The sequence below is a fragment of the Salvia splendens genome, unplaced genomic scaffold, assembly GCF_004379255.2.
Source record: "Salvia splendens isolate huo1 unplaced genomic scaffold, SspV2 ctg892, whole genome shotgun sequence".
Lineage (NCBI taxonomy): Eukaryota > Viridiplantae > Streptophyta > Magnoliopsida > Lamiales > Lamiaceae > Salvia > Salvia splendens.
Genome location: NW_024599578.1, coordinates 1 through 9,621, shown reverse-complemented (window position 1 = coordinate 9,621; position 9,621 = coordinate 1). Strand labels below are relative to the sequence as shown.

At 35.9% G+C, this 9,621-nt stretch overlaps 1 protein-coding gene, 1 long non-coding RNA gene and 1 pseudogene across 2 annotated transcripts; 1 reads left to right on the top strand and 2 right to left on the bottom strand.

Moving 5' to 3' along the window:
* The first annotated feature begins 1,097 nt into the window (after positions 1 to 1,097).
* Positions 1,098 to 7,171, top strand: LOC121791739 (annotated as a pseudogene).
* A 9-nt stretch (positions 7,172 to 7,180) lies between these two features.
* LOC121791740 lies at positions 7,181 to 8,080 on the bottom strand. Its single transcript, XR_006048712.1, has 2 exons — positions 7,997 to 8,080; positions 7,181 to 7,857 (listed from the first exon to the last, which is right to left on the bottom strand). It is a non-coding gene; the product is annotated as an uncharacterized LOC121791740 (long non-coding RNA).
* Positions 8,081 to 8,384: 304 nt separating this feature from the next.
* On the bottom strand, positions 8,385 to 9,613 carry LOC121791741 (small RNA degrading nuclease 1-like). Its single transcript, XM_042189592.1, has 4 exons — positions 9,547 to 9,613; positions 9,274 to 9,371; positions 8,994 to 9,116; positions 8,385 to 8,919 (listed from the first exon to the last, which is right to left on the bottom strand). Exons 1-4 carry the CDS (start codon positions 9,608 to 9,610, stop codon positions 8,803 to 8,805), a joined length of 402 nt encoding a protein of 133 aa, XP_042045526.1. The 5' UTR covers positions 9,611 to 9,613; the 3' UTR covers positions 8,385 to 8,802.
* Positions 9,614 to 9,621: the final 8 nt, after the last annotated feature.

The following is a 9,621-nucleotide window of genomic DNA, read 5'->3' as shown; positions in this document are numbered from 1 at the left end:
GGAAAATGCACAGCAGGCACTGCTGTTCCACACAAATTATTAAAATAATCAAATAAACTAAATTAAATTAAATAAACAAATATATATTATTTATTGAACTGTTAGAAACAGCAGCCCCTACTGTGCATTTGTGCACAGCAAAGGATCCCTTCCCCTTTAATACATCTAACAACTGATCCATCCAAATAATTAAGTACTACGCACAAATTAAGAAACGACTAAAAATAAATGTACATAAATTTTACATGTACATAATGTCTTCAATTTTTAAATTTAATTAAACTTAGTTTGTTATTTTGTTATATTATTATGTAGCAATAAGAAAGAAATGATATAAAAACTTTATGTCAAATTGTAACACGATTTCAAGCTTGATTCAAATTAATTATACAAGTATAAAAAAATCATTCTTTTCTTAAATATGAAAATATTTAAGTTAAAATTTTAATTTTTTTAAATTGTTGCGGGATGATTAGAGCATCCACAATAGTGGACTAACGCCCGCCCTAGGTTACCGGTCTAGAGGTCGAGCGTAGGTTACCGGTCTAGCCTATCGTTGGTTGCCTATTGTGTGGCGAGCGATCGTTTCACCATTTATTTTTATTTTTATTTATTTTTTTAATTTTTTTATCTATACTCTATATTTACAACTCATTGCACTTTGTTTTTTTTAATATTTGATAAACACTAACAATTAAAATGAATTAAATTGCATTTGTCAATTTATTTGTTGGGCTAGGACATTGGCTATTGCTAGGCTGTTGTTTGGTTAGCCTATTGCTAGGCCGTGGGAAGAGCATGATGATATGGCAGGAGGAGTTTTTGGCTAGATTATTACTAGCCCGATGCTATTGTTGATGCTCTTGAATTAATTTTAAATTAATTAATATTTATAAATTGATTTTTAATATAAAATATTAAAAAAAATTACATTTATCATTGCCTGCAAGAAAAATTTGAACTTTGATAATTATGTTTTCAAACCTTCCAAATTTATCCAATTGGGTGCCATTTGAATGTGTCATATGCCGTGACGGTGAGGTCAACTGTAGAGGATATTAGATCATAAGTATACATTAATTTACATCAGATCACAATCTTGTTATATTATACGACTATTCAAATCAAATTCTTCAATATCACTTCACTCTGCAAATGCTAAACCTAAATGTCAACAGGTTCTTCATATCATATATTCTTAAATTCAGCTTTCCGAAGATTCACAAATTGAACACGGCGATTCAGGGGAAAGATTTCTGAGCTGTTACTCAATATTCAATCCAGGTGATTTATTCGTTACTTCAATAGGAATTTTGATTGGATAGATCTGATGTTTTGCAGCTTATATCTTCGATTTGCTGCTATACTGTGAAATGCATCGCTATATCTCGTCCAATTGTGTCATAGTATCTTCATTTTATCAGCTGTTATTTGATAATGCCGTCGATTATGGCGCTTATTAAGATTAGTTCTGAGCTCTGTTGGTTTATGTTTCGTTTGTTGGGTGCAATTAGAAGCTAAGTGATTTATGCCATATATGGTGAACAATGATGTCGGCAAGAGGTAACATTTTGAATTTTAAATCACTAGAATTTATTGTTCCAAACTTCGGAGGCTGCAGTGTCGTGATTAGGAGAAATTGAATGATCTATGTGCTAATTACTCAGTATAATGTTCAGAGCTTTCGTTAATGATGGAAAGTTGCACACTTTTGGGTTATGTTGTGTGAATAGTACCAGAAGTAAGAAATTGCAATTCTGGAGGTTAATTCCACCTATCTGAGCTCTAATTAATCTTACCAGGAATATCTGAATGGAATCAGAAACTGCCAAATCATCTCTACCGCAGCCCGGGCAAGATTCTAATGTTGGATCTTCACCCTCCAATATCATGGAGAAAGAAAGCTCAGCACAGGGTCCAACTTCAGTTTCATCTACATCTGCCATTTCCGCTTGGGCCAGAGGTCTTAAACTTACGCAAGCGCAACAGGAACCAAAGAAAACGAATTCTGGGAATTTCACTTTTGCACGCCTTGCTAGTGGGCTTGGACTGCAAATTCCTTCAAAATCGGATGAAAATGCGGACAAAGGTTCTGCGCCTGCACAATCAGGTGTTATAGGATCTCTTACTAAAGGAATAGTTGATTCCTCTTTAAATGCTGTGAAGGCTGTGCAAGTAAAAGCCAGACACATTGTCTCACAAAATAAGCGAAGATACCAGGTAGGAACTGCTATCATAACTGATTTCTTTTGAGAAAGATGTTCAGCATTCTTCCTAAGTTTCTAAGTACTTTTGTTTTTATACTATTGCTTTGTTGAGCAGATGTACCTCCATTGCTGTTTCAGCTCTGATATTGCTGGTAGCTAACACTGATATATCTTGTAAACTGTAGTCAGATATAATAGGGAAAAAAATAAAGAAGTAGAAAAGAACTTAGAATCACAATGAAACTAGTCCTAACTAGTTATGAAGTTTACAACACAACCCTTTTTTACCTTTATAAAAAAAATTTATACTTGCGAACAGATGGCTTAACTTGTAGAGTGTCGCCTTTATGCCACAGGTCTTTACAATGCGCCAAGTGATTTATGGTTCTTGGAATGTGAGGTGTATCTTGAGTTTTTATTTTTATATCTTGAAACTCGTCACTTATATTATTACTGATTGAAATCCATAGGGTTCCATCCTAATTCCAAATTGGTGATAGGAGAAGTGACTTATATAGTGGTTTTAGCTCTCTCATTACACCGATGTGGGATATTGTTATAGTTATCATTGTTTCATTTGCCAACAATTACTTATGTGCAATGTTTAGTATGTCATCTATCATTTTATGCTTCGTGGCTCTTTATATAGCGTAAGCAAACAATCAATTGTTTGTGAATGTAACCCCTCATCAGTCTCTCTCTTTTTCTTCTTTTCATAGTCTACATGTTATATAACAATAAATTTGGTTTATAAATCGCTTTATCTTTCAACTGTAATCAGGAAGGAGGATTCGACTTAGATATGACATATATAACCGAGAACATAATCGCTATGGGGTTCCCTGCTGGTGACCTAAGCTCTGGTTTATTTGGATATTTTGAGGTTAAGGCTAATATCTCGAAATCCCCATTGATTTTTCTGGGTCTCTCTTATGAATGTGCTCCAAACATTATACAGGGATTTTATCGGAATCATATGGAGGAAGTGATCAAGTTTTTTGAGACTCATCACAAGGTATCTTTCTAGAAGCATTTTCTTTTCTGCGTACAACCAAAAGTAAAAGAGTCCATACATGATACTCCACGTCTCCACCTCAATAAAGCACATTGTTGTTTCTATGTGGTAGTGGTATTTAGGTTGGACCAATTGATACCGTAAAGATGATTGAGATGACGAAACGAACGCAAGAACTGAAAGTAACAAACACTCCTCCGAAGAGCCACGTATTTGCTGAACTCCAAGTTATATTTCTGAATGGTGAAATGTATGACACAATAGCCTGAAAAATATGAAATTGACTAAATCCTAGTAAAACTCAGGGACTATATGCTTATTATGGGTTTGACTCAACAACTTAATATTTAGAAAATTAACATAATAATCAAAGACTCGCTGATCTAAAAAAATAAGACTCAACAATGACTAAAGATATACTCCTTCCGTCCCACCCTAAGTGGTGCATTTGCTTTTCAGCACGGGATTTTATGTAGTGTTGTTTTGTGAGTTAAGTGGAGAGAATAAAGTAAGAGAGAAGTAACTGTGACATTTCTATATTAAGAAATGTGTCATTTAGGGTGGGACATCCCAAAAAGGAAAATGTGTCACTTAGGGTGGGTGGAGGGGGTATATAATCAATAAACCTAACAATTACTGCTGCTCAACTATCATAGCTAATTCGACAGGGCATAAACTTTGAGTGAAGAGAATTCACTTGGATACTAAGGATAATATTGGTAGATTTGAATCCCATTATTCCCATATTTGTACGTTCTCAATAGTATCTTAATTTTTTCCTTCTAGCTTGTGGTTTGATAATGTCTCCGGTGCCTAGGTCACATTCACATAATTTGTCTTCTACGATTCTCTTTACATTTTTATGTTTCTGAAATAGTTCTATATTTGCAGGGAAAATATAAAGTATATAATCTTTGTTCAGAGAGGTTGTATGATGCTTCACTATTTGAGGGAAAGGTACATACATGGTGTGAAAATATTTACTTTGAACTGAATGAATGTGCTTTAACTATTCAAACGTATAAGATCCAGCTAAAGTGCATAAGATGGTCCATTTGATAACCTCTAAGATTGGATATTGTTTTATCTGAAAAAGTTGAAATTATCATAGTACTCAATCAAGAAAGTAAAAATGTACAACTGCTTGTATTCACCTTTTCACCTTTTCACCTTCCTGCACTCACCATATATAGTCCATTGGTATTTTTAAGAAATGAACTACCTTGCCTAAAATAGTCAGCTGATTATTGTGTTGTGATTCTTTTTTATTGTTCACAAAAGAAATACTGGAAAGATAGTTGTTTGTTGCTTCTTAAATTCGGGCAGGGTTCTTGGGGTCTCAGTTTGTGAAGGGAGGTTTATCAGGTCAAGGTGCTAAATAGTTACTTTGATGTTGTTACCTAGAGTTGTTCGCAAGGTTTGAGCTTCTTTTTGTGTGACTTTATTGATCAGGGGATACATAAAAATTAAAAAGAATAAGAAATGAGAGCTGAATCCAGAATAAAACCAGTTTGCTCATTTTATTTTAGTTTGATCCAACTGGAACGTGAAAATGTGTAAGTCATCTAAGTTTCACTAAAAATTAAACAAGACAAATGCACTTGTATAAGAAATGAGCATTGTATAACTTGTTCATTTTTGTTCAGGTTGCATGTTTCCCATTTGACGATCACAATTGCCCCCTATCCATCTCATAAAATTGTTCTGTCAAAGTGCTTACTCATGGTTGAAGGAGGACATTTTAAATGTGGTAGTTGTTCACTGTAAAGCTGGGAAGGCAAGGACAGGATTGATGATATGCAGCCTTCTTCTGTTCTTAAAGGTAAACTTATTTTTACAAGAAAAATATCGGTCCTGTTTTCAGGGAGGTTCAGCTCCTTTTTTATTTGTTATCGAAAAACTTTAACTTTGTCCCTAACTGCAGTTCTTCCCAACTGCTGAGGACTGCATTAGTTACTATAACCAACAAAGATGTGTCGATGGGAAGGGTCTTATTCTTCCAAGCCAGATTGTTAGTAATATACTCCCTTATACAACGATTCTGTGGAATCTAGCATACAAGACACAACTGACTTTTTCGTGAATTAATCAGAGGTACGTGAAATATTTTGAGCGGATCTTGACGCAGTTTAATGGTGAAGCTCCCCCTGGACGTAGGTACATTTCTGAACATTTATTTCCCGATGCAGAAGGTTGATTTTATAAAGGTACTGACAACATCGTGTTGCAGGTGCATGTTAAGAGGGTTTAGGCTTCACAATTGTCCATATTGGGTCAGACCTTCTATTACAATATCTAATCATAATGGTAATCAGTCAAATTTGCTTTTCTATTCATTCAAAGTGTTGAATCCATTTCGCCATCTTCCAAGAAATACTAATATTGTTGAATTTTTCCCAGCGCCTTTCATTTGAGAATGATTATGCAATTATTCTCACTCTCCTGCTTACCCATGAACTATAATTTTACAGGAGCATTGTTTTCCACAAAGAAGCATCCAAAAACCAAGGATCTCATGGTATCTTTCTTGGGTTACCTTAATCTGATTGTATTAGAATATAGTTGTGCATTTTTTTAATTTCTTTTCTGAATAACAGATAATCTCCTGTATTTCACCTTGATTCTGCTTGAGATTTTGAGATCTTATTCCATCAGTTCTTGATCACTATATGACATTCATCTTTTCTGCTCTGCAGCCTGAAGATTTCTGGATCCGTGCACAAAAGAAGGGAATTGTGGTTTTTGCCTTGCCAGGGGAACCCGGTCTTACTGAACTAGTGGGAGACTTCAAGGTTCATTTTCATGATCACCAAGGAGATTTCTACTGGTCTGTACATTATCATTTTCATTATCTCTATCGTCTATACAAACGCTTATATTCTATAAACTGCATTTGAGGATTCATTAACTAGGTTTTCGTAGTTTGATTGGGGTAACAGATTCATAGAGTTAGCCTGTTGTTGTGACAGTGCGTTCATGATATGATATCTGTAACAGCTCATATGTTCTTTCTTACATTACCTTCATATATCTGTTCGGAAATACATAATTAGCATAACTGTTAAATACACCTTAACCAATTTTTTTTTGTACTCAGTTGGATGAACACATCATTGATGGAAAATAGAGTGATTCTAGCTGCTTCTAACCTTGATGATTTCGATAAGGTAAGCTCCTTTGATATCAATTTTAATGGTTTCACGACAACCACGAATACGTCACTCCTTTCTTGTGGAATAAGGATGAGGAGCAAGTTTCTTTCTTTTTTTTGTGTCTGCTCTCACTAACAATTTGATGGCACTATCACCTGCAGAGAAAGTTGCCTTCACCAGGGTTTCACGTCGAAATTGTTATGGTAGATTACGATGGAACTGCCCCATCGAAGACGAGAGCTGATGACAGTACAAAGGGAGCAGATGGAAAACAGCGGGATGCTCCTTCAAGTAGTGAAAATAAAGACCCTTCTTCTCAACAGAATAAACAAAACAATGAAGACGATGTATTTTCGGACAGTGATGGAGAAGAACCTGCACCTTCAAGAAGCAGATCGGTGGATCAGCGCCCCATCCCCGTTGCAGGAACTGCTCCACAGTCCGAACAGGCCAGCAAATCTGAGCGTGTCTCATCTGTATCTCATCAAATGGAACGTCTTTCGGTGGGTAGGGAGTCAACGAGCTCTCAGACTCAGTCGAAAGAAGTAAAAGTTGATGAGGTTGAGAGACCTCCTTCCACAATCCCCAACATGGGCTCCACAGACATCAAGGCCATTGCAGCAGATGCTTCAGTTTTCAGTTTTGGAGATGATGAAGATGATGAAAGTGAATGAAGAGACCAAGATCATATGGATATTCTGGATTATGTGTTATTCTTTTTAAGTTGGTCCCAAAATTGGATCTTGTTTAGATTTATCATTCTGTTCTATTTAAAAGAACTTTTTTACTTTCCAAAATACTGCACCTACAAACAATTCAAATAAAGCTTTAAGGGCTCAAAATGTTAATGTTCACTCAAAATTTTAGTCCTATTATAGGACTTCAACAAAACTACAGCAACTCAATGAACTGGAAAAAAATCCAAATAAGGAAAAGAAAATGTAAGATACTAAAAATACAGAAGCAGCATTGACTGGCTGCAAATGCGAATTAGTCACCAAGGCTACCTTCTCCTTTCTTCACCATGCTTCTCACAGAAGGGGCCGATGGCTTTCAAGATCAATCACAGACCTCGTAAAATCGCCTATTTCGTTAATAGATGTCACCATTTTGTCCAAAGCAAGCCTGCTCTCAGACATTAACATAGAACTGTTCTAGAGTCCTTGTTTCCTTGCAAGTGCAGCAATTATTTTATTCAAGCTCGATATTTCAGTTTCTCTTTGACTTAGCTCTTGCTCCAATCTTACGATCTCTTTCAGATGCATTTCGCAATGATCCAAGCATTTATTAGAATCCTCAAGCTGTACCAAAGTTTCATCTGTTCTTGGCTTTTTCGCTGTCCCAAGACTGTCATTTTCTGCTGGCCTCTTCTTTGTTCATCGCCAACAGAATTGTCAGCAACAATTTTACATACATAAAATGAACCAGTTGTTCCAGAATCAAGCTCAAACTTTACAAGCTTTTGTGGCCGTCCACATGAGTCCTAGCAAATTTGGATTAAAACGCATCAAAATTAATAAATGGACAATAGTAAGATGGATTTTATCAATATCAGTTTTCTTTAGGTCTGGAACATTCTAATGGACACGCACAAGAAAGTAATACAGACAACGATTACACACCTTTTCCAGTTCACCGTCAATATTTTCGAATGCCTTGATTGCCTTTTGCTGAGTGCTGAATATAGCAAAGGCTGAATATGTTTTCCTTTTTTTACCTGCAGATGAACTTATCAAATGGCATACAATGATGATTGAGGATGTTATCATATTTAAAGCTTATCGAAAGTAGTCATGGCACATTTTCAAGATGGCAAAGGCATCATATGCCAAAAATGGCAGAAGATAGTATAGTTGACAGTGTTATCAATCTCGTATGGCGGCTTATGGCGGTTCGCCTAAAAACCGCCACAGGGATATAGCGTATTAGTATGGCGGATATGGCGGTCAATAATTAAATAAATAAAATAATATTTATTATTTATACATAATTCAAAAATTGGCAAATAACAAAAATATATCATCTAAAACTCTTGAAACAATTAATAAAGCATAAAATACAGCTCTAACATCCATGTTTCTAGCATAAGGCCCCATTCCTAAATGCAGTACACACGCAATGTTGTCAAATGGCGGATATGGCGGTGCTATGGCAGCGCCAAGGTGCTATGGCATTTCCACCACAGAACGCCATGCCATAGTGCCATGGCGCCGCCATATCCGCTATTTGATAACATTGATAGTTGAAGAGCTTGATATAAATCTATGATGGATTGCACTAATTGATTGAAATAAAATACGAATGATGGTCTTTGACACGAATTAGTTTTATTTGGTAAGCAATTGATGAATGTTTGGTGGATTTGTTGTCCTGGTTATAAGCCATAAGAAGTCAAGGCATTGTCAATTAAAGAAATGACTGAGTAGATTTATCTAACCTTCACTTCAATAGAAAAGTCTCCAGGAAGAACATTCTTCAAATCTTCAACAGAAACGTTGGCAGGGACCCTATGTATGAGCAACCTCGCCTTATCCAAGTCTTTTACCTGAAATAAAATGCATCTGAGTGCATGTCATGATTAAAATGTTCTAGAATAAAGTGAATGCCAATTGATGTCACCTCCTCAGCTACAATATCATCAATCTTTCCCTCTAATCTGGCCAATACAAGCTTCATAGCGGCACGTGCATCATCCAAACAGTTGTGCAGACTTCCCTTCCGGAGCTCATAGCCTAACAAAGCCTGGCATACCAAACAGGGAACAGAATAAGGATCGGTACAAATAAGGCATAAAGGGTACTGCTCCAAGAAGGATTGATACATTAATATGGCAAGATGGTGGAATTGAGAATAAGATGTTCCACAGCGCATCTGTCCAAACTCATGGAAATAAGCCTACCTTACACAACAAACTCAGTGAAGGTTTTCTGTTCGTCCGATTTGCGTACTTGAAGACATATGACGTGTCAATCACCCTTGTGCAGTCTAACTTCAATGCTGCCAAAAACAAAGACAGAAAATAAGAAATATAGGAGATTACCAACAAATCATCATTCAAAAGAGTTTAACATATCATACAGAGTCGAACTAGCATAAAATTAACAATACGGGCCTATAATCATTAGCTGGACATCATGTATGTATAAGTAACATGTAAAGCAATGGAACTTACCTTGGAGATCGTTATTGAGACTGTGGCCAACTAAAATGGTTTCATGTGATAGTAACTTCCTCATGGACTTCTGTA